At 32.9% G+C, this 25,095-nt stretch overlaps 2 protein-coding genes across 3 annotated transcripts; one reads left to right on the top strand and one right to left on the bottom strand.

The window, feature by feature from the left end:
* Positions 1 to 9,371: 9,371 nt before the first annotated feature.
* Positions 9,372 to 10,541, top strand: LOC127138313 (major latex allergen Hev b 5). The gene is made up of 2 exons (XM_051064730.1): positions 9,372 to 9,601; positions 9,913 to 10,541. The coding sequence occupies exons 1-2, from the start codon at positions 9,587 to 9,589 to the stop codon at positions 10,300 to 10,302; spliced, it is 405 nt and encodes a 134-aa protein (XP_050920687.1). The 5' UTR covers positions 9,372 to 9,586; the 3' UTR covers positions 10,303 to 10,541.
* Positions 10,542 to 11,042: 501 nt separating this feature from the next.
* Positions 11,043 to 17,426, bottom strand: LOC127138312 (E3 ubiquitin-protein ligase UPL5). 2 transcript variants are annotated; one of them, XM_051064727.1, is made up of 3 exons: positions 15,313 to 17,425; positions 13,701 to 14,290; positions 11,043 to 11,551 (listed from the first exon to the last, which is right to left on the bottom strand). In XM_051064727.1, the coding sequence occupies exons 1-3, from the start codon at positions 17,063 to 17,065 to the stop codon at positions 11,288 to 11,290; spliced, it is 2,607 nt and encodes an 868-aa protein (XP_050920684.1). In that variant the 5' UTR covers positions 17,066 to 17,425; the 3' UTR covers positions 11,043 to 11,287. The 2 variants fall into 2 exon arrangements, with proteins under 2 accessions (XP_050920684.1, XP_050920685.1); XM_051064728.1 differs by lacking the exon at positions 11,043 to 11,551 and adding an exon at positions 12,617 to 13,550 and having other exon boundaries at positions 15,313 to 17,426.
* Positions 17,427 to 25,095: the final 7,669 nt, after the last annotated feature.

The following is a 25,095-nucleotide window of genomic DNA, read 5'->3' as shown; positions in this document are numbered from 1 at the left end:
GGCATATAAAACGTAGTCTAGATTTTTCTATGGTTAAATCTGACAATGTACGTTTTGTCATCAAATGTAGAAATTCAACATGCAATTTCAAATGCAGGGTCTATTTGCGTAATGGCAACTCAAGGTGGAGAGTTGGTAAGTCTAGTGGGCCTCATACGTGCACAACCACTTCCATGTCACAAGACCATACAAAACTCAGTTCAGAAATGATTAGCAAGAGCATAATGGAGCTTGTAAATCGGGACGTTTCTCTTAAGGTGAAGGTTATCATCGCTCATGTTGCTGAGAAATACAGGTATATCATATCATACAAAAAGGCATGGATTGCAAAGTGTAAGGCAATTGAGTCGCTGTATGGAAATTGGGAGACATCTTACAACGATCTTCCGTAGTGGATACTGGTAATGAAAATATATCTACCAGGTACCATTATAGAATTACAATCATTACCTGTGATTTCAAATGATGGTTCATACTTGGGTGACCAAAGGATATTTCATCGTCTGTTTTGGGCGTTTAGACCATGTATACATGGTTTATTGTAAACCAATTATGCAGGTTGATGGAACTTGGTTGTATGGCAAGTACAGAGGGACTCTGTTGATGGCTGTGGCACAGGATGGGAACGGGAACATATTTCCGATAGCGTTCGATTGGTTGAAAGTGAGACAAAGGAAGCCTGGAGTTTCTTTCTTAAGAATTTGAGAATGCACGTTACCCCCCAAGCAAATCTATGCCTAATATCAGACAGGCATGAATCGATAAAGAGTGCATACAACAACCCGGAAAATGGATGGCAGTTTCCTCCTTCATCACACGTCTATTGCATTAGACACATCGCGCAAAACTTCATGCGCAAGATTAAAGACAAGGATCTGCGCAAAATAGTTGTTAACATGGGTTATGCGTTAACAGAGGCAACATTTAACTACTATCGGGGGGAAATTCGAAGAACAAACAACGACGCTTTATCATGGATAGACAACATCCCTCAGGAGAAGTGGGCAAGGGCATTTGACGGAGGGCAACGCTGGGGTCACATGACAACTAACCTAGCAGAAGCAATGAACTCGGTGCTAAAAGAAACCTGAAACCTTCCAATCATTGTATTGGTCAAATCTACGTACTATCGTTTAGGATCAGTATTTGGTAGAAGAGGCCATCAGTGGACAAAAATGTTAGCCTCTGGGCAGGTTTTCACTGATAACTGCAAAAAGGGGATGGTTGAGGAAGTCATCAAAGCTAACACGCACAACGTCATGCAGTTCGATCGAGAGATATTTTATTTCATGGTCCAAGAGAAGATTAATCATAACGACGGTCGACCAATCGGAACATTCAGCGTTGATCTGAGGAAACAACACTGTGACTGTGGGAAATTTCAGGCATTTCACTTACCTTGCTCCCATGTAATCGCAGCATGTTCGAGCATACGCCAGGACTATTCCATTCACATTCCAGACGTCTTCAAAATTCTTAACGTCTTCAAGGTCTATCAGGAGAGTTTCCTAGGACTTCCCCATGAGGAGAATTGGCCATAATATGAAGGATTTACTCTTTGCCACGACGACTCTATGAGAAGGAGGAAGAAAGGGCGCCCAAACAGCACCAGGATTAGAACCGAGATGGACGACGTTGAGAAGGAAAAGAGGAGGTGTGGAATTTGCCGTGAAATAGGACACATGCGTAGGAAATGTCCTAATGTTGCAGGACCATCCCAGCGACCATCCAGATGATTATGTTGTTGTTTTAAATATCCGTCCAGATGATTATGTTGTTTTTTTTAATTATTAACTACTATGCACGTAATATATATAAACCATTGTGTATTTCTAATGTCTTTTGGGAACAAACAATTATGAAAAACATTTGATAATCAAAGGCTTATGGTTACAAAGTACGACCACATTAACTAAACAACAACAACAACCAACACAACTGGTAATTAAAAAACTAATCAACAACAACAACCAACACAAGTGGACCTTCAACTCCTCTATTAACTTCACCACTATGTGCCGAAAACATACACTGGACATCTTCATCATTTTCTATACGATCCAGGTAATACATGTACGTACCATCGAGGCTTGCATCAGTCAACGTTATGTATGGACAACGATACTCTACTTTCCTCACCTTCATACGACGCCCGCCCAACTGTCGGAAGCCAGTGTGGATGGCTGAAATCAGTGTTCTGAAATTCCATTGTGGATCAAGGCAAACACTCATTTTTTCACCGTGTCCATAAAATACAAGACCACAAACAGACATTCTAACCAAAAGAAAGGATTTTGTGATCTGAGTTACATTTCTACAAATTCTGCTATTTATAGAAAATTAATACTTGAATACTCGGTCAATCATTGACCGAGACAGTACAAACACAAAAACTTTTTGACGAGAAATATATCATTCCCAAAAAATGATTGAAATTTTGGAGGGAAACATATCAATTTTATTATTAATATATAAGAAAAAAATTATTTCTATTATTAATATTCTAAAAAATAATCATTTTTATTATTAATATTTTTAAAAAAACAATATCATTTTTTTTTTATTATAAAAAACTATTATTATTTACATTTTATTTTAAATATTTTTATAAAAATATTATTATTATTTTTAAAAAAAATCAATTATATTAATTAAATATAAAATTAATTAAAAAAACTATTTAATAATAATTAGAAAACTATTTAATAAAGTATTTAAAATATAAAAATAAAAAAAAATAAAAAAAAATAAAAAAAAAACCTTCCTTCATACCCTCGGCCATTGATTGACCGAGCCTACACAATGCGAAGTGGGCCTTCATACCCTCGTCCAATGGATGGACGAACCCAATAAGAAAAAGGGGACAGATTGAGATTTTTTTTTAATAATGAGGCAAAGTGGGAATTGAATTTCAGCTTTGGGACATATGGGAAAAAAGTCACAATATCTAGTTACAACTAAACAACCTAATTATCTAGTTATCACTGTCATTTCTAATCGATTAAAAATCTATTTATCATTAATCTAATTCTAAAATCCTAATCAATTCTAAAATTCTAATTAAATTCTAAGATCCTAAATCAACCTATAATCTAATCAAGTTCTAAAAATCTAATTACTCTAATCAATTCTAGAAGTCTAAAATTCTTAAAGTTCTAATTAACATCTAAAATCTGATTAAACTAAATCCCTAATTAACCTTTAATTCTAAAAATGACGGTTGAATTGGTGAACTGTGATATTTTTTATTGAAGTGTGATGAATGTTTATAGAGTTTGAATCTGTTAGAAATTCATCTGAAATTCAGATTGAAATGCAATGGTAATTCATTAGTTGGTTAGAAATGAAAAGTTAGTTAGAAATTGAAATTGAAATGAAATTTCAAATATATTGCAAATGAAATTCACTTTTCCTGCTTTTGAAATGTTAGGGAAAATTTTGTTAATTAGGTTAATGCATTTGTGATAATTTTCGGTTAGTTTGCATTTGGAGTAAGTTACTTGAATGTCATTTTCGGTTAGTGTTTGAAAAAAAACAGTTGAATGTTTATGTGTAGCTGGAATCCAACTTCTGTTAGCTATATTTTGTTCTGTTAGCAAAGATTATGCAGGTTCGATGCTCTGATTTTGGACTGAATATAATAGTAGGAACTGCCATGAAATTATGCGATGCTTTGAGTTGGCCATGAAGTTTTGAATTGAATTAGTTGTCACTGATTTCTTTTGAGCTATTTGAATTGACTAAGCAATTAGTTATATATACCTTTTGGAATTGATTTGTTAATTTTCTGTTAGTGGATGTTGAATCAAAATATTAATTGTCAAATGTTATGAGGTGAAGTTGATGGACTGTCATTGAATTTCCAATGACAGTTAGGATTACTCATGTAAACTTGAATCTCAATGCATTGAGTTATTTTTGTTGTATGTTTTGGTTATAACTTGATTTGAAGTTAGTATTGAATTGGAAATTGGGAATGCTAATGTGTATGTGTGAATTGATTAGCAGGAATGATATGATATGCATGGAATGATGGAGGCTTAACTTTGCACTACAACATCTTGAAGGATTTGGAGAATTTATGGAAATTTGGCATACTTGAAGAACATGAAGGACCATGACACAGAGCTTGGAGAAATTTGGAAATTGCTTAGAAATAGGTCTAGGGCATAGGTTTGACTTTGGGCAACTGTTTGACCCAAAGTCAACCATATATCAAAGTCTTGTTTTTTCAAAAAGTCAACCATTGGTCAAAGTCTTGTTTTTTCAACAAAAAAAAGGTCAACCATAGGTCAAAGCCTTGTTTTTCTAAAAAGTCAATCATAGGTCAAAGTCTTATTTTTCTTGTATTTGTGTATGGATTTATAATTCTGGTATTGTAAAATGGGATGGACATTCTATTAATGAAAATAGTCCTTGATCTTAATGACAATGCCTTATTTTTCAAATTGAATCTTTTCCCTCCAAAGTTCAAATTTGAAACGCATTGTTTTAATCATGTATTATGGATTTGAATGAATCATACAACTTGAATAATTGGCTAGAAATGCCATCAATGAACTAGGAATCGATGGATCATAAATGTGAATGAAATCATGAACTAGGAATGCAATAATAGACTAAAAATTAATGGACCATAAATGTATCATATAACATGAACCAATGAATCCATAATAAGACATGAATGAATGCACTATGAATGTGAATGAGAACATGTATAACCATGGCCTGAATAAAGCCTTGTATCAAATGGATATTTAAACCAATAACAAAGTAATAAACCTTAATCAGAATGTGATTAAGCTTGATGAAAGATATTAGTGAATAATGGCGTGAATCAAGCCACAAGGACTAAATAACTCATTCCATGAACTAGGGTTTCATGAACAATCATAAGATCAAACCTCGCTGACAACTGTCAAACATCCATAATTGGGGCTTCAGGCCAACCACACGATCAAAGTGCCAATCACTTAATCAAAGGTCACAACCCAAGTAATAAAGTCCTTTGATCAAGTCCCAAGACAAATGGCCCAAAATGGTTATGAATCAACAACTAGAGTTTCAGTTAAACCAAGATCAAGAAACAACTCAATGTTGAGCCTCCCTAACTAGGGTTTCATGCTCAATCCAAAGACACTGTCCAAACCACAAGATATATGATCCCAAACAAACAATAAGTCCTTTCTAACAAATGGTCCACGCATGACATGAACCAAGAAACTAAGGTTTCATGACTTGACCTAAATTGATTACAACATCCCAATCCCTAGGGCATTGTTAGGTATAAATATCTACAAACTTTGAACGTATGAGGGTTATTTGAAAGTATTAATATGAATTAATGATGTGCATGTATTTGGCATGAATGTGTGCAGATGAATCTCAAGTCAAAAGTCAGATGAAAAATGAAAAGGGGAGGGCAAATTTTGGGGCATGACATATCCCTCATATCAGTTGCTTTTTCTCAACAGGAGTGTGCTCACTCCCCCACTCGTAATGGTTTTTATCCATATTTTTTATTAACACATATGCATCATTGAATGGCTTATTCATGAGAGTCCCTGCTGCAGTTGCACCAATGATCATTCTCGTCTTATAAAGTAGACAATTGTAGAACCTATGAATTATAAGCCATTTCTTTAATCCCTGGTGTAGGCAAGCTCTCATTAACTCCTTATATCACTCTCATGCTTCGAAGAGAGATTCACCGTCAGTCTTCCAGAAGTAGGTAATTTGGTTCCTATGTTGCACTATTTTGCTTGACGGGAAATATCTAGCGAGGAACACTTTCTTAATTTCATTTCATGTTGTAATGGAATTAAAAGGTAAGGATTATAGTCAAACTCTGGCTCTGTCCCTAAGGGATAATGGGAATAAACACATTCGAATGGCTTCGGGATCGACGTCATTGCTCTTGAGCGTATCAGCAAATTACACAAAGACATAAAGGTGAAAGTTTGGATCCTCCGCCGGGTTTCTAGAGAAAGAGAGAAAAGAAAGAAGAAAGGAGAGAAAATAAAGAAAGAAGAAGAAACTAAAATAGAAAAGAATGAAGAACAAAGAACTAAAAACCAAACTAACTTGAGAAATACGAAAGATAAAGGCGTTGAGAAACGCAACAGACAGGGGCAACGACACTAAGAAACAAAGATAAAGGAGGTTGCAGCATTGAGAAACGAAGCAAAAATATGTGACATTTGTAAGAAGATTGTGAGAAGAAAACTTGAAAGCTCAAATGAAATCGCGTAAGAAAAAGATTGATTCTCCTGTTTTGTGCTTTAAGTTAGAGCAAATTGGAAATTTTTCTCAAGACTCCTCCAACGTTCATTTACTTTAGGGATAAATTTGGATTCTTGCTTTAAAAATTAATGAAACACACTCTGGTTGGGAAGCGCTCCCGTGATTTGCTAAACCTCAAATTGCAGTTGAGGTCTCAAACTGAGTTATATCTTAAATTTTTTGTTCTCTTTTCACTATTTTTTTGGTAAAATTCTATTAAATTAGCAATTTAAATTTTATAATATGAATTGGAGGGTAAAATGAGTTTAGATATAAGAAATGATATTTTCTTTTAACATAGTGCATTTTTTTGTCATATTGATGGATATTGTATAAGAGAAAATATTGATTCTTTTGTTTTTGTTTTTTTTTAGATTCAATGTTTCATAATCATTTATATTTAACAAAATAAAACTACATAAAAAGTATTTTCATACATGTGACTTCTTGTTTTCTAGATTTAATGATGTGTTTTTATATTTGTGTAATGTAAAGATCTAATAAACAATGAAGAATTTAAATTCTGAACACGACATTGATATTAATACGATAATATCGATAATAATTTTAAAAAATAAATAAATTAAATATAATCATAAATATAATGTGAAACACCAATACAAATATAAACATATCCTCTCTCAAAAATGTCAGAATTAAAAAGAATAGAACTAAGAAGAATAGTTACAGAGAAGATGTTGATTCATCGTAATAGTAAAAAGATATTATGTTAAAACAGCTCAGTTAATTAGTAACAATGCAAGAACATAAAAAAAAATCAATGGAAAAAAAATAAGCAGTAAAGTTTAGTGCATAAAAGTAATACGAAGATTATAAAAGTAATATGCTCATTTCTTTCCTCTTTCAATAGAAGTTAAGTGGGGCCCATTATTTATTAATTTGTCTTCCCTATTTCTATGATGAGAGTTGTTTTAAGTTTTTGAAAAATCTTCTTAAATTAACCGTGATTCAACCATATAAAATAATTAAAAAATTCATTTAAATTATGATTTAATAATAAAAATTATTTTATAAGATTTTATTTAATTATAATTTAATTGTAAAAAATCTTAGATTCGGTGATAATCTACCTTACATACTCTTAAAAATTATATTGTGTAGTCATTTCTCTTCTCTTTCTTTTCTCAACCTCAAAAACTAATTTTCTTATTTAACTTTTTTATTTAATGTAATAATTTATTCTTCTTTTACTCATGGATGCTTTTAATTTTTATTTTGTGATGTTTATACCAAACTTCCTTAAATTTTACATTTTTTTCGTGTGATGTTTATAATGAACTTCTTTAAATTTTACATTTGTGATTATTGAAATACAAAAATAATATAAATTTTTAAATTATAAAATTTATATTTCAATAAAAAATATTTAAATGAAATACTAAAAAATTACTTAAACTTAACTAAAAGCTCTTAATTCGAATACAATTTGAAAGTTTATTGTGAGCAATCTCTAAACTCAGGGACATTATAGTATATTCGGACATAAAAAAAAATAAAAATCTATAAAATATGCAACATTATCATGTTAGTTTTAGAAAATCCATAACTCTAAAATAGAGAGAAATGTGAGAACAGGTAAAGTGATGTGGCACGTCGAAGGGGATGAAGTGGGCCCAGTGGCACGTGTACAAGACGTGGAAAGCTTGGACGGTGTGGATTTTTCCATCTTTATATGGGAGGGACGGTGGCCAAACGGAATTGGCAACAGATTCAGTTTAGGTAACTGAATGCTTTTTCCATTGCCAACTGTAATGTCTTTATAGTGCCACCATTGGGTGTGGGATTTACTTGGATGCTTGTGATCAGCCATTTCTCAATTGGGTCCCATATATATATATATATATATATGCACTTCATTTTTTTTTAATAAAGTAAATATCATTTTTGAATTTTCTTTATGAATAATCTTTCTGACTTTTAAAGTCTGTTTTGATTTTGATTGGTCTTTGGAACACAACTCATCTAAACTTTGAAGTTTCACATGTTAGATAAAATCCAAAATATTAATAATTTTAATAGTTATGTATTCTAACAAAAAAGCAGTAAAAACCAAGCCTTTTCATGTGTTGAATTTTGATCCATTTATTTGTTACCGGCCTATCTTAACTTCAATGAAAGTGTTTATTTAGTGCATGTTCAAAAATGTTTAAAATTCTACTAGTGACGGAATTAAATATTTAATTTAGAGTTTTTTAATATTAAATAATTATTGAAGCCACGCATTTCAAAAAATAACTAATAAAAAGTAAAATTTTCTATTATATTTTACTTAGTTATAAAATCCAAATAAAATAGATGTTCATAAAATTAATACTAACAAAATAAAATATACAATAAGAACATCCGTTTTTTTTATTTTTATAAAACAAACCAACAATCAGCACTTTTTATTTAAACCAAATATTTTTTATTATTCAACAAATATTATTCTTTAATTTTATATTAATATTAAGTGTTTTATTTGTCTCTAATTATGTGTTCATCCAGAATATCAATATAATATTTATTAATTTTTTTACTAATAATTTTTTTATTAAATTGATTTTATTTAAGGGTAATGTTAACTTGTGTCTTAGGGACACAAGTTAAGAAAACCACTTATAACAAGTTTGTATTGAAAAAAATAATTAAAAAAATAATTTTATATTTTTATTAAAATTAATACACAATTTTTAAGATAATATTTCTTCGTTTGATTTTTAACTTGTGTCCGGCACAAGTTAGCATTACCGGTTTATCTTTAAATTTCTTTTTTAAGCAATATGTTTAAGTGAAAAAATCAAATTTTAAAATAAAAGCTATACATTTTAACTTTAAATAGAATCTAATCGATTTTGAAAAACTTAATTAATTTTATTTGCGAGTAATCAAACATTTCAAAATCAAGTTTATATGATCTGAATCGATTTTGAGTATCAAAACTTGAAATTCAACATAATCATCATACTCCTTTCTGTTATTTTTTTAAGCAAAAATTATAAACCAAAGTAAGCAAAATCATTTACAACCTGTTATGGTGATCCTTGTAATATTATTTTAGGTACATTGATCTCTTTAATTTCTGTCAAAAACATGACATGTCTCCTTGAAAAAGATTCTTCCAAGTGCCCATACAATCACTCACTCCTTTTCTCTCTTGCACTGTTTATTTCTACTCTTGAAGACTCTATATAAACCTCTCACTCTCCTCATTTCACTCACAACTATCATTCTTTCTCTCACCTTTCCTTCTTCTGCACCAGCTACTTCATACTTCTTTTTTCATTCCTCTTTCCATTCCAAAATGGCCACTGTTGAGGTAATAATTCAAATATATATACTCTTTTCTACCTTGAGTTGTTATTCTAACTCTACATAGCTATAGTTATATGCATTGCATTAAGTGTCATACAAATACAATTATATGATAAGTTATAACAGTAGTGTTTCATAGTGATATTGATCTTGCAAATGCACTAAACATTTTCCGTTGGATCAATCAAAAGTATCGATCCAATGGAATGTAAACAACAAGTTAATGTAGATCTCTCTGTTTAATTTTCATGATCCAAAGTAACATAAACGTAACATTTGTTGAACATTGGTGGATAATGAAAATGGATCTTTCAGGTTGAAACACAGCAAGTAGTACCAAATGAAACAGTTGAGGTAACTAAGGTGGATGAAACAACACCCGCCTCCGAGGTTCTTGTCTCAGAACCGGTCACCACGGAACAACCAAAAGAAGAGGCTGTTGCAGAAGAAGCTGTCGCAGAAGCAGCAGTAGAGAAAGAAGCAGAAACTGAAGTACCAGTTGAAGCTGAGACTACAGAAGTAGCAGAAGAAGCCAAGCCAGAGGTAGAAAACCCGGCAACCGAGAAAGTTGAAGAAGTGAAAGAGGAAGCAACAACTGAGGAGGCTAAAGAAACTACTGAAACAGAATCAGCAGTAGCATCAGCAGCAGTTGAGGAGAACAAAGCAGCTGAAACTGCAGTGGAAGATGTCACCACAGAAGCATAGACAATTGTTGTCGACATTGATGAGAACTTTTCTATTTTATTGTTTGGTTTCTTTTTCCTTTTTTTCATTGATCTTGTCGTGAAGGTAAGTCTTTGGATATGGCTTTAAGGTTTATTATATTATATAAAGAGTCATGGCCATTGAAGTTTGGGGATGATGATAGTTCCAACAAGGTTCAACTAGCTTGATTATCATATGTATTTCTCCTGGTTTGAATAAATTATATTTACTTTTATTAATTCATTTTGCTGAAAATCTGTCATAATTTTGGCACAGGATTTCAGAAACAGGGGAAGAGTGAACCACAAGTAATAAAAAAACTAGTTTATAGAAGGGGGATATGAAATACAATCACAATCAAAGAAGCAAAATGACACCAAAATAATACAGTTTTAAATAAACTTGGTGTCATTTTAATGAGAATTTCTAAAACACAATCTCTAAAACACTACTTAATGGTTGAAATTTGAAATTCACACGGATCCTACAAAAACATAGTATGGCCTATTTTGAGTTTCAACCAATACCACAAAGGCTGTATTTGCATTCTCGATGGAACCGCACGCCTGGTTGCATTGTATCTTAATATGCAAGAAAACTTATGTTAGTCAGACCAAACACACACATAAGGTGTTCAAAAAAGAGTGTTCGAGAGTGCGTTGCTAACACTTCATAAACTTGACTGTTGTGGAACACTCTCAATGACGAACCAGCAGTTATTAAATAAAGTATAACATAGATATCGAAATTTCTATCCTCCTTCAAATCCTGTAATATTGATAATTTATCCATATAAACATTTGGCTATGATAAATAAAATTACATCCCTTGACTAACTTCCAAAACAGAACTTTGACAACTTTCTCAAAGTATCCAATTAGAGGACAACAGACGGGATGCTCCTATAGTCTGTACAAACCTGCATAACAATAATTCTATGTGCAGACAAGTCAAAACCAGTTTCTATCGAGATTGCAGATATTTTTCACCAAGTACCGAAACTACTGCCAATATGTTCTTGAGTAATGACTTTGAGACGAGCTTGCATGGCTGGCATTGATGAATAAGCCGGGAAACACAGCCTGTAAAAGCATGTATGAGATGAAGGAAGGTGATCGCCAGGTTCATGGGATTTGTAAATATAGAGATGGGTACCCAAACCACAGAAGCCTTCAACTGGTAAATATTTCACAGATGTCCAAAAGAAAAGGAGAATTTTCTTTTCTTCAGCTGTCATTTTCCCCACTATCTGCCAAGTTTTTTCAAACAGATTGTTAAAATATGAAATGTGAAAACTGAGCAGCATCTCTTTTCAAATCTTGATATACCAAATTATTTCAAAAACATTGCAGAACTACATATATCTGAGGATGCAATAAGAACCCTATTTAAGAGATCAAATAAAGATTGGGGAAGTTAATATTCACATTTCTCAACAAAAGGTGTAATAATAACCTAGCATTTTGGATAAGTTATCAAGGTTAATGTAATACTTCCTCACGGTTCTTTTTATAAGAGACACTTGGGTCAACAAAAATTGATATATTTGGTTCAATATATGGATCAAATACATCAACTTTTGCTGGCTCAAATGTCTCCTATAAAAAAGACCGAAGGGAGTATCTATTAGTATGATGCAACAATTCTGAATAAAAATGTACTAGATACGTGATGTTTAAACGCAGTATGGTATCAGAATAAGGGCTTCTACTGACAAACATTACCAACAGACTTGTAATCCAGGAAAGTATGGCCGCATCACTGAAAACTCTCTTTCAAAACCATTATAAATTTATAATCATGTATCAAGATTCAGGCTTTGGTAACAAAAACATGTATATTTTGAATTTTAAAATGAACTTAAGAGAGATATTTGTAAATGATATGAAGCACGTCAAAGATGAACCTATCAGGGCCAGAGGAAAGCAATAATATAAAATAACATAGAGAAAGGAAACTTTAAATAAGGCAGTGATGCTTCCTAATAAGCAAAAAACTAATAAGCTTTACAGATAAAATAGAAACAAAGATTATAGGTCTATGAAGTTAGAGTTCAATAATAGTTGTTCTTTTGTAATAGAGAAAGCTGGGATAATGAGAGAAATCAGTTGTCTATAAATAAGAAATGTTCAGAGGTGGCGATATATGGACATTTCAATGTGAAGTGGTTGCAGTCCCTTAAAGTTCTGCAGTGTTGTCCCGCCTTGGATTTGTGTTACCCAGCAGTATGTGAAAATAAAATAGCAAACAGTGCTTGATATTTTATAGGTTTCACTGAGGAAGTTGGAATGAAGCAAAGATTGAAGGAATGTACCAGCAACATCCATGGATAAGAGAATATTGTACAAGCTGATCAACACACATCCATTTGCTAAACTGCCATAATCTTATTCAGTCACCAGAGAGGATTAAAAACAACTGCAAAGTTTAGGGTCGTAGTCCCACGGGTAAGCTTCCCCTGCTGGACCATAGTGATAGTCAGGTGAAGGAGAGGAGAGGGTCATCAGGCAATGGAAGCGTGCAGCAAAGATGAGTTATTTATGAGGGTGTAGAAGATGCATTGATGGCTGTTGTATGGGCGATAGCACTGATACCACGGTGAGGGTGTGAATGTCATTGAAGCATTTTGGCCAATACTTTTACTCAACGGACCACCAAGCCCAAGACAATGAAAAAAGGAGTGAGCTACGGCTAAAAGAGGTGTGTCTAATTTATTGGCTAATACTAAGCATCTTCCAACGGGCTACACTGCATATAGTGATACAGTAACTTCATTGGACAGTGTAGAAGGTTCTGTCATCTATGGCAGGGGACGGGGGGTAATCCAACTAAGCCTCCAGCACACAGGAACTTCTAGACTCAATCCCAGAAAAAAAATGACTCTTGGAGGCAGGACTTTCAGATGTAAGTGAAATTGAATTTTTGAGAGAAATAAATGCCAAGTCATTTGGTTGTCCTCGATTTGTCAAATCTCTTCACCTTTGAGGCAGGGTTAAACTTTAAAGTTTGTTAAGGGATTTGGATTTGGTTAGTTTGTTGGAGTCATTAGTTTGTTTGTAACAGAGGGGGTCGGAATAACTGGAGAAATGAGTTGCCTGCAATGTTAATAAGAGCGGTTAAGGCTTAAGAGGAAGGTATATCTGGTCATTTGAGTAAATTGAGGCCTAACGACATGGAGGTTACAGAGTCATAAAATTCTGCAGAGTTGTAATCAAGGAGATTTTCCCTATTTTCTTGTGGTAAAACACCTGTTTGTATCAAAAGATTGTTTTAGAGACTCTGACACAGTGGGTACTCATTGCTCACTAGTCACTACAGACGGAAAAAAGCATAGAAGATACAAGATCACAGTGGAATAAACATCACATTATATTGTAAAAAATAGCACCGGTACATACCTCCCAGAACCAAGATATTTGAATATCAGTCTCTTTATAACCATTATACTCAGTGTGTTTTTTCCAATCTTCGACGGAAATGGCATCTTTGCACCCACGCAGCATCCAATCAAGATCTTCCGGATCTAAACCTTGAAAGAAGGACGTCTGGAGGTTTGTACTTGAAAGAATATCAGCAAAACCTTTGGCAAAGTGTGACACCTGCTGAGCTATGGATGTTACAAAGCGGTTCTGTATAAGAAGATAAATATACTTCGCCCTGTTCTTACTAGTAACAACAACATCTTTTCCACCGGGACAGAGCTCAATCGCTTTCCTGTGTCCTAATTCATCCACTTCTCTAACAAACGTCAGTCCTAACGCATCTGAATCAACTAGATCAGAATCCATGTCTAATATCTGCTTGCAGCTTCTATAAAGCTCAGGATCTGCATCCCTTATATCTTCAACACAAATAGACTTTCCAGCCAATTGCAAGAAAAACACCCGATCAAAAACAATACCTACTTGCACCCCATGCATCAAAGCTAATGCAATAACTCGACCACAGAAGCTGAAGTACTCAAGATGCAGAGGATGCACCTTGGAAGCTTTAAACAAGTAGACAAAGGATGAGTTAAACTTGGTTATCTGGAAATAGTTTAAGAATTATAACGGAAACAAGATATGCAACAATGTAGAAGAAAACTATCAACTCAGGCCTCAAGCACCAAGCAAACCTATCCCCTAAAAACAACAACTAGGAAATTGTGTTTAGTGGCAAAAAGCGTATGTGGTTGGATATGTTACATAATGTGAATTGGAATAGGTATGTTTGAATGCATGAATGTTGAATACATGAATGTTAAGTAATAGACAGATGAAAAGCTAATGCATCATTCTTCAAAAAGTAACTTAAGAAAATGTACTAAGATGCATTAGATCCTCAGACATGATAATGAAATAAGGCCCTACAACAGTCCCAAAATGGTTGAATCAGATAACCTTTAGTTTAAAATGAATGCAGAAAAATATATAAATTTTCAAACATGTAAAGAGGTTTTATATCGTGGAAGCATCCGTGATGGATGCCTACTTTGCCTAATTTGAAGCTTTCCTTTCACTGATATAGTCTTCAACACTGCCAAAAAATTGAAGCATTGTGGAACTACTCTATAAGCCAGTGTAGATCCATCCTCCAAGGATTTCATCCAATTGGAGCGCATTTCATGTAAGAAAAAACTAATGAAGAATGATAGGCAAACAAATCATCTGATTTCTACTAAACTATTGTTTGTCTACACAGCTACTGAACCCTCACTCTTCAACTGCATTTTGTAAGGCTAATGATGCGAGTCTTTTTCTTAGCTCTCTTTTTATTCTCTTGTTGTGTCACAGTTGTTTCTCAGATATGTGATTGTGACTTACTAAGTACTTTTTTATGCAAAGGTTTTAAACCTCAAATAATTGTTTAGCACATTTCATAACCCTAATAAAGATCATGGTAAATATTGTCCATGTCAGAAAATGCAAGCCAAAGTTAAACATTTTCAAATTTCAACTTGAAAATACTCCCAATGCATGGAAAATAGCAGAGGTGGAAAAGTACATTCAGAATTTTGGATGAACTTACCAGAATTAGGGAGAAATCTCGTTTGATCATTTGGGCAGGAAACAAAAAGAGCATTTTCCTGATTGAATATTGCTTGACAAACCAAAAGGAACCACTCCCTCAGCACACCGGGGCCAGTGGCTTCCTCATTTTTGAATTCCATAAAGAGGCCAGCACGCAGTGACTCGGGCTCAGCCCGTGCAACGTATTCAAAAGATTCAGTTAACAACTGAGACCTGTCAATGAGCATCTCATGTAGCTCTTCATAGTCTTCCTTAACCTCCGGGAACATCATCATGGCCAAATGCCTCCTAGCCTCGAAATTGGTGACATTCTTGTGCTCGAGAATCCACTGATGCTCGTCGCTCCTCTTTGCATATTTAACGAGCAGCTGACACAGCACAGCCTTTTGACGCGTCAAAACGCCCTGGAGCTTTTCTGAAGCACCATCATAAAGCTTAGAAATCTTATGCAACTCCTTCAAAACGGAAAGATAGAGAGAGCATGCAGGATGAAAATAATTCTCCTCATGAGACATTTCCTTGTTAACGAATCTCTTATCCATTTTTTGAAGGCAAATTTCAATTTTGCACAACAATTGATCGTACAACAGAAAAAGGTATTCAATCTCTTTAAGAACCAAGCTGTTCCTGCCGAGCTTGTGGTAAGGTACAAAACCACGGTTAGACTTCTGCTGCTTGATTCCATTCCTCACAGGGACTAAAAAGGCAGCAAAATCACCAACATTGCTCGTCACAGGACAAGCAAAGGAAGGTGTATCAATGCTCATATCCAAATCCATCAACAAACTATCAGCAAGTTCGCGAACAAAGGGGAATAAATCTTGAACCAACACGGAACCTTTGTCATTCTGATCCTCAGAAGAAGCCAGTGTAATGTCAGAAGCTTCCAAGAAAAACCCCAAACAATTCCGACAATAGAGATACAAAGGATCATGAATCCCTACTCTCCTAAGCAATTTACAAAACTCCAACGCCACACGCGCAGCCTGAGTATGAAATGTCTCGGACAATGTAGTCTTACAACAATTCAAAAAATGCCTAATACAAGTATCAGAGCAGGACTTGTTACCTGTAAAAGGCGAAACATAGAGAGTAACAAGAATCGAAATCGCCGAACAATTTGTGAAAATCTGAAAATACTTAGTAGCAGAATCAGAATCAAGTTTGGGTTTTGGTGCCAAAGCCAGATTAATGTAAGTAGTGAGTAAATTCTTCACAGTTTTAACAGGATCCTGAACATTCTCACCAAGACAAAGATCATAAGCAATAGTAACCATATCATTCACAACTTGCCACGCTTGAGGATGTTCCGTACTCCGCATTCGACCAACTAGTTCAAGAATCACATCCTTCTGTATACCACACTCAGCCAGAGTTTGCTCCCACTGAAGTTGTTTACCTTTGAAAATCAACCTCTGTTCGAAAAGAGGAATTCTCTTCATTTCATATATGCGTTCATGAATTGATTGCACAGTGTTTTCTGGAAAAGCGTTCATCACAACGCTGTATCCTTCTGAAACCATGCGAATGAAAAAACAAACCGGTCCTCTATTCTTCAATAAACCATCGCCACTGCCACCGCCGCCACGGCAACCTCCGCCGCTCCACGGCTTAACTGTGGTTTCCGTAGTCTCCTCTTTTCTCATTCTCACATACACTAAGTCATCATCTAACACGCTTTCGTCGTCATCGTCTAATTTCCGTTTCGACGATAAACGTTGTTGTTGAATAGGGGTTTCGATCGGAGTCATTTGTTTTTAAGTTAAGAAAAACATTATCACCGTCGTCGTCGTTGGTGTCGCCGTCGCTCCCTCCTCCCTCCACCACCGCTGATTGATTTTTTTTAACAATCTTATAACAATTAACAATAAAAATAAAAATAAAAATAAATTATAACTGTTTTATCAGAGCTAGCTGAGAGTGAGAGTGAAAGAAGAAGAATCGGAATTGGGAGCGACGCGATCTTAGAAACGAAAATGATGAACTCACATAGTGTGTGTTTTTTTGTGTGTGAGCGTTTTTTTTTGGGGTTTTTCTTTTTTCTTCTGAGTTTTGGTTTTGGTTTTGATTTTTATTACCGTCCTCTTCCTTTTCTGATTCTCTGATTCTTCTCGCAACGTTATTTATTTTATGTTTTAATTATTTTTTCTTTTTGAGTTATTTTAATTGGATAATTTAATTGACCTTCGAAACGGTGTCGTCTCCTATAGAGCAATCTATTTTGTATTTTCTTACGGTTTAAGTGAAGTGGGTCCCATGCGTTTTCTGAGCACCTATTTTAGTTTTTACAAATTTCCAAGAAAAAGGTTTTTTTGTTGACTAAAGATAAAAACAAATTTAAATGGTGGTGTGTGACATGTGATAAGTCTAAAAATTTTAATTTTTTTTAAGCTTTAACTTTTTGAAAAAGTCATTTTATGAAAGGAGTTACTTGCCATTTTCCTTTCTTTTTCGTTTGAAGGTTCCTATTGATTAAAATAAATGATTTTAATTCTAATTGTTTTTATAATAAAATATTCATTCTTACCCGGCAATATTAAATTATATGACTGAGTGTAATATCTATATCTATATAAAGGAATATTTTTTTCTTTTGATTATATTTTTTATATAAAATTATTATATTTATAATGTTATATTCTTATTAGGTAAATAATTTATTTTATTATAATTCCAAATTTGAATAAAATAGTATTTGATATAATCACAATTTAATTTTAAACTAACTTTAGTAATATTTAAATTCATTCTTTTCTATTCCTTTAATTAAATTTGAATTATTCTTAACAAAAAATTAAATTTAAATTAAAAATATAATAATAAAAATAAAAATCAGGATATTAATTTATTTTCTTCAGCTCACAACTTTAATTTTAATTTTTGTTATGAAAGATGTCAAATATTATTTTTTAGTTAAAAAATAAAATATTAAAAATTAGAGTTTAATTGAAATACACTGACAGTGTAAAAGGATTTTACACCATCAGTTAATCATAGACGTCGGATATTAAAAGAAGTTTGACTTTTATTTTAAAAATCTATAAAATAATACAAACGGATGATGGTGATGAGTCGACGGTGTAAAACTTTTTACACCGACAATGTATAGTAATTAATCTCTAAAAATTATTAGAAATGCACAAATTAGGATTGAAAATTTGAAATTTAATCTAGTAATATTGATTTTTTTTAATTGAACTAAAATTTGATAGGATCGAATATTATATTATTTTAAAAAAATAAAGACACGCATGTCAATTTCACTAAATATATATTAATGTAATAAAAATTATACTAACCATAAATTATTATCCTTTTTATCCTTATTTAATTGCAAAATATTGATGTGTCACTAAATTTTGAATTGGAATGAGTATATCACATGTCACTGATGCATAACTAATTCGGATACAATCAATTTTGTCATGGTCTCAATAATATATATATATATATATATATATATATATATATATATATATATATATATATATATATGGACGGAGCCACATGACATATGTGGATTAATGCACCACTATATTTTAAGAGATTAATTATTATGCACTGTCAGTGTAAAAAAATTTATACTGCCAATGCATCACAATCATCCGTTTGTATTACTTTTTAAGTGGTTATAGTAAAAGTCAAATATTTTAAATAAATCAATAGTTGTGATTAACTAACCGTGTAAAAAGTTTTTATATTGTCGGTGTATATCAATTAAATTCATATTTTAAATACAATAATACATATATTGATGCATGTTGAATAAAAGTTTGATTAATCTAAAGTAAAAATTATTATATGATCCATTTTGTAAAAATATATGGGTCAGACAATGTTCCAACATCACTTCTGTAGTGATGTTTAGTTCTCTTTGATTAGGAAAATTTTTCTATAAAATCTTTAACAATCAAATTTAAATTTTTTATATTTTGCATAGGAGTTATATTTAAGGATACGAAAATGTCAATTGTTGGGAATTGTTTTAAGTATGAATATCACAAATAACTTAACATGAAATTATTGTTTTAATATGTTATATTTTTTGTTCTGGACTGGGCCGTGACACTAGGCACGGCACGGCCCAATGCTCGCCAAGCCCACGTCCAAACGACCATGTCCAAACGACCACGAGGACACGTCAGGTGAACGACCGTCCGCCCGAAGAACGTCTCCCCGGCCCCTTAAATACGTGTCGGACAACGAGCGGGTCCTCCCCGTACGATCTCCATCCACTCATCGTCAACCCACGCCGCGGACACCTAAGTTGTGTCGGGCAGAGCCATAACGGCATCTCACTCACCACGTCACCCAACTCCCCTATATTGTCTCCTTAGGGATAGGGGCAGTTGGACCAGGGGGCAGACCTTGGTCTAGGTCTTAACGCTTCTTACGCGTCCCCTGGCAGCTCCTCCTTGGGCCTAGCTAATCCAGCCCATTAGGAGCCTTGGCCCAGCGCTGGGGGCTCAATATAAATACCCCTTTCATGGCAAAGGGGCAGGTATTCTAACTCACACTCTGATAACCTCATTCTGTACCTTTTCTGACTTAAGCATTGGAGCACCTTGCAGGTACACCCCCCTCTCATTCCATTCTCTGGCCCATTCACCAAGACTTTGGAAGACCCTCCTGATCAGGTAAGATCATTTTTTATCTTAAAATAATTATTATTTTAAAATATTAATATAATATTTATTATTTATTATTTTTACTTTTAGTAAATAATATTAACTTTAAATATAATTATTTTATAAAAAATCATGCATAAAATAATGTGATATTTAATTTTAAATCAAAAAAATATTTATATAAATTATCCCCGCTAATAAAAGTTTTTGCCTCCGTCAATATATATATATATATATATATATATATATATATATATATATATATATATATATATATATATATATATATATATATATATATATATATTGGTTTCTAAAAAATTTTAAACAAACTTTGATATTTAAAAAATATAAAATTTATTTTCTTGACTTATGAGATTTTATTTTTTACTATTTTTAAATTTTTAATTTTAAAATTTTATTAATCTTTGAAATAAGAAATTATCAAGCATCGTGGTCTCAATTTAAAAAAAAAAGTAATAAAAACAAATATTAATTCTTCCTTTAATTTGCAAAAGCCTCTAATTCACATCAAAAAATTTCAGATTTTGACTGTTTCACATTGATTTTTATAGATTTTGATTATATGATTAATTCAATAATCCTTTCGAATCGATTTTTGATTAGACCTTTCAATCGGTCTATTATATACGATGTTAGTATAAATTTAATTTTCACATACATTAATAATTTAATATATATAATATTTCTATGAATTTAATTTCCACATACGTTTAATCCATTATTAAAACTTTTATATTTTATTTTACTTTTTAAAAATGGACAATGATGAGTTGTGTTGATAAGTTGTAATTATTTTACAATCCTTGATGGTGAATATTTTTAATCTAAAAAAATTAAATGGATTAAATTAATGTTAAAAAAATTAATTATAAGATTTTATATTTAATTTTAAAAAATTGTATTACAAATGTTAAACTCTTAGAAACATAAACTTGTCCATTTCTTTTTTTTTAAATAAAGATTTATTAAAATCCAAAAAAGTAATATAGCTTAAATTTTTTTTGCCAATTTCTTACAAAGGATCTTGAAAGTCTTATAGTTGTGAAAGAGAGAAAGTGTGTAAACTCGTCTGATCGTGTTTGTCTGAGTGACTAGATTTTGTAAAAGTAGGGAAATAGCTCTTAATATATTAAGGAAATTCACACACTTAAAACCTCTTTTATTCCTTAAAATGCTTTCAAGATCAAGCGAAGTGATTAGGAAATTATTTGCTTTCTTTTAAAGGCTTTTTTGAACTATCCAATCGATTGGGTCCTCAAGTCAGTCGAATGGAAATATTTTTTTAAAGTGCACAGTCAATTGAGAACTTATGCCAATTGATTGGAAGAAGCCTAGATGATTGAACATCGATTTGACAATGGTTTAATAATTGAAAACGACTCATTTTTCAAACTTTCTAAAATGGGCCAGAACAATTGATTATTTCTTTAGATAATAATCTTAGGAAATTGAGTTTTATTCTTTAGATAAGCCAATCATAAAACAAACCTCAAACCTCAATTGGGAAGGGTATAGTTTGTTGAAAGAGAGAATAAAATTGTTTATAGAAGGGATGAATCATGGTATCTGGAAGGCTATGCGGGAAAGTCCATTTGTTCTTACACACGAAGTAAATAAAGTTGTAGTGAACAAACCTGAAAAGGATTGAACGAAAGATGATAAATAAAATGTGTAGGGCGGTTTTAAAGCAAAAACTATCATCATATTGCTTTTGGTCTTGATGAATTTTTGTGAGTTTCTCACTGCGAGATTGCAAAAGAAATGTGGGGCATCCTCAAAAGTACCCATGAAGGAACTACTGAGGTCAAAAGGGCAAGCTTTAGTACATTACCACATGAGAATGAACTATTTATAATGAAACCTAAAGATAGCATAAATCAAATGCAAAGATGAACTATCTCAAAATTAAAGGTTCAACATCATTTCTGATTCTAAGAAAACCAGGTATGATGAAAGCTTGTTTTCCTGTAAACCCCACCCCAACTCACAGGTAGGTTCTAGTCTTAGACAAAAACAGATGTTTCTAATGGCCACCAGAGTCGTGAGTCCTCTATGAATAACATCTTGTCTTATGCACGAAGGGTGCAGGACAAATGCATTCTCAAGAAAACCTCATTTGGGTGTGGTATCTCATGCCTTCTCATACGTTTCAAGGGCCACAAAAGGATGAATATGATGGTCTCGCGACCAAAATATGGGTAAGGGAGTCGAATACGCAAAGGGAAGGTATTAACACCTCTCACGTCTGTAGTACTCTACGTGATCCATTCTTGTTGTTCTAATTAAAGGGTGTGTCAAGTGTAAAGCTAGGTTACAAATGGAATGCATGAAAAGGAATTTATTAGCAGAGAAAAAGAAAGGATTTTTATTATTACGCTCGCTTAGGTTTTGCAACCCAATGCCTACATGTCAAAAAGAATCAGAGCACCGTAGTTCTTCTCAAAACTTTGGTTTGTTGGTGTTTTTTATGGGTAACAATCCTTATTGAAAATTTTCATAAGAAAAGTCAAATGACAAAAAGAGTTTTGATTTGTTGAGTGTTTTTATTGAAAGAATACATCAGATGGTCCCTCAAAAGGTTGGGGTATCTGTATACTTCTCTCTTAATTGTGAAAGAGTTTCAATAGTATTAGAGTGTTTTTGAATTTGATTAAGAGAAGGTTTTAATTTTAGAATGGATGCAAAAGAGGAAAAGACTAACAAAAGGAGAATCTCAATCTTACTTGTTGTCATGCAATGTGGAACAAAAGTTAGGATCGAGGTAAATTCTACCTAATGTTGTCATACATGGATATCAATCCTAAGGTCTACTTAGTTCAATCTTTACCAAGAAAGAACTAAAGAATCCTATGGGGAGCATACAATCTCATAAGGAAAGGATAAAGAAAAAGAAGAAGAAATAAAGCAAACAATTAAACACTTAAACAAGGTAATAAGAGCAAGTAAGCATCACATGAACATGTAATTAGGTAAACACCTACTCAACAATTAGGCATCTAAACATAGCACCTAAAGCATACATACTTAATCAAGCAAGTATCAAAGAAAGAATATGCAACTAGGTAAACACCTAAGCAAGTAACAAACTCAGACCCTAGATAACACAAAGAGAACTTAAACAAGTAGCATTCATGCCATCAAGGAAAAATAAGATAAGAGATGGCAATTTAAACAATCACACATCCAATGAGAAGTAAACACTTACTCACACATAGGCACTTAAACAAGATGCCTAAAGTACATTCACTTAAACAAACAAACATCAAAGAAAGAAGAACATGCAATTAGGTGAACACCTAACACCTAAGCAAACAACAAGGTATAAGTAAATATGATAATATAACAGTCACACATCAAACTATAAAGAGAAAGGGGTAAGGCATGCAAAAGATGAACATCTCTTAACCTAATAACTATCCTACTTAAACAAGTAAGGAAGTAAAGCTTACAAATAAAGGTTAACCAACAAAAATAACATGTTATTAAACATTCATGGGGAAGAAACTTATCATCAAAGTAAGAAATTAGACATGTTAATCAAATCCCTAAGGGTCATGCACAAGAGGTTTTAGCATTAGAGAGCCCAAAAGGAAGTAGGCACTTAAACAAGCTAGCATACAAGGCTAAAAGTGTGTGATGCTTAACTTAACATGGCATATAAGAGTGAATTAAAGTGAATAAGATGAGAAGACATACAAGTCAGCAACTAAGGCACAACAAACACATCATTATCAATCAACCATGCTTGGGAAATAAGTATCACAAACTTGCACAAAGGTAAGGCCACAAACAACCCTAATTGGAAACTAGTCCTTTAATCTAGGTGCTAACAAGAAAAGACAAAAGAGAAGGGACATTGTGGATAAAGAAGATACAAATATGAACAAGATAATTAACTTAAACATGTATCATGGCATAACCAAAAATTCAAACAAGAATTGAGTTCAAAAGCATAAGCATCAAAGTAAACAATCATTCATCCAAGTTAACAAAAGAAATCAACTATTCCTAACAAGGAAGGATGGGTACAAGGTATAGAATTAGGCAATTATACAAGAGAGTTCAATAGCTTAGACATTGCATAATCACATATGATATACACATAATCATCATCAAGGTAACATATCAAACCATACCCAAAGATGGGAGCAAAAGATGAACATGGTGAAATCTAAACATGCCTCTAAGAGGAGTAAAGCATCATGGTAAACAAAAATGAGAATGGAACATGTAAATGAGGTACCAAAACCCGCAAGTTGTAACACCCTTCTACCCAAACGACATATTTAAATTGATTATCAGAGTACAACATGTAGAAGAGTTTACATTTCTTAAAACATAACACTTATCGCATCACAACATAAAACATATTATTTATTTGATTTAAAAATTCGCAGCGGACAACAACATAATTATTATAATAATGTGTCAACATGATCTCAACAAAACATCTCAACAATTATTCATCATAAACAACATAAATAAAGATAATTTGGCTATCGAGTCCCATAATCCCCGGTGTCACATGACCAGAGCATTTGACTTGACTCTGTAGAATAACTCTACACTTATTCTTCGAACCTCAACAATAGCTACTCCACTTTATCTGCACATTGCTCATCATAGATGAACATAAACACATGCAGAAGGGGTGAGAACTACATTATTAAATAATAATATAACGACAGAAATATAAACATAAATATATTTCACATATGCCAACACAATTCATCATAATCATCATAATCCATAAACTCATGAACATCAACAACACAACACAGCAAATGCAATGCACACACCCATGCATGACTCAACACGACTCGGTATACCCATTTTGTGACCACTACCGGATCACCACTCCCAGATTCATCACCATAGAATCCGAGTTCCCCGCAAGGAACCAAGCCTCTCAACAAGCCCGGAGTCAACAACATCATTGGAACTCAGTCCATTCATCACTAGGCATCGGCCTTTCATGAATGCATGCACACCAAGCATTCATCATAATCAACATAGCAACAACAGCATCATATAGTCATATTATCATCATCATTAACACATTCTATCATAAGAGCATATCACATCATGCCACATAAATCAAACATAGTATTATCGCACTCTACTAATAT

Source organism: Lathyrus oleraceus, chromosome 4 (genome assembly GCF_024323335.1).
Source record: "Lathyrus oleraceus cultivar Zhongwan6 chromosome 4, CAAS_Psat_ZW6_1.0, whole genome shotgun sequence".
Taxonomy (NCBI): domain Eukaryota; kingdom Viridiplantae; phylum Streptophyta; class Magnoliopsida; order Fabales; family Fabaceae; genus Lathyrus; species Lathyrus oleraceus.
Note: the sequence above shows the minus strand (reverse complement) of the source record. Positions and strands in the feature narration are given on the sequence as shown.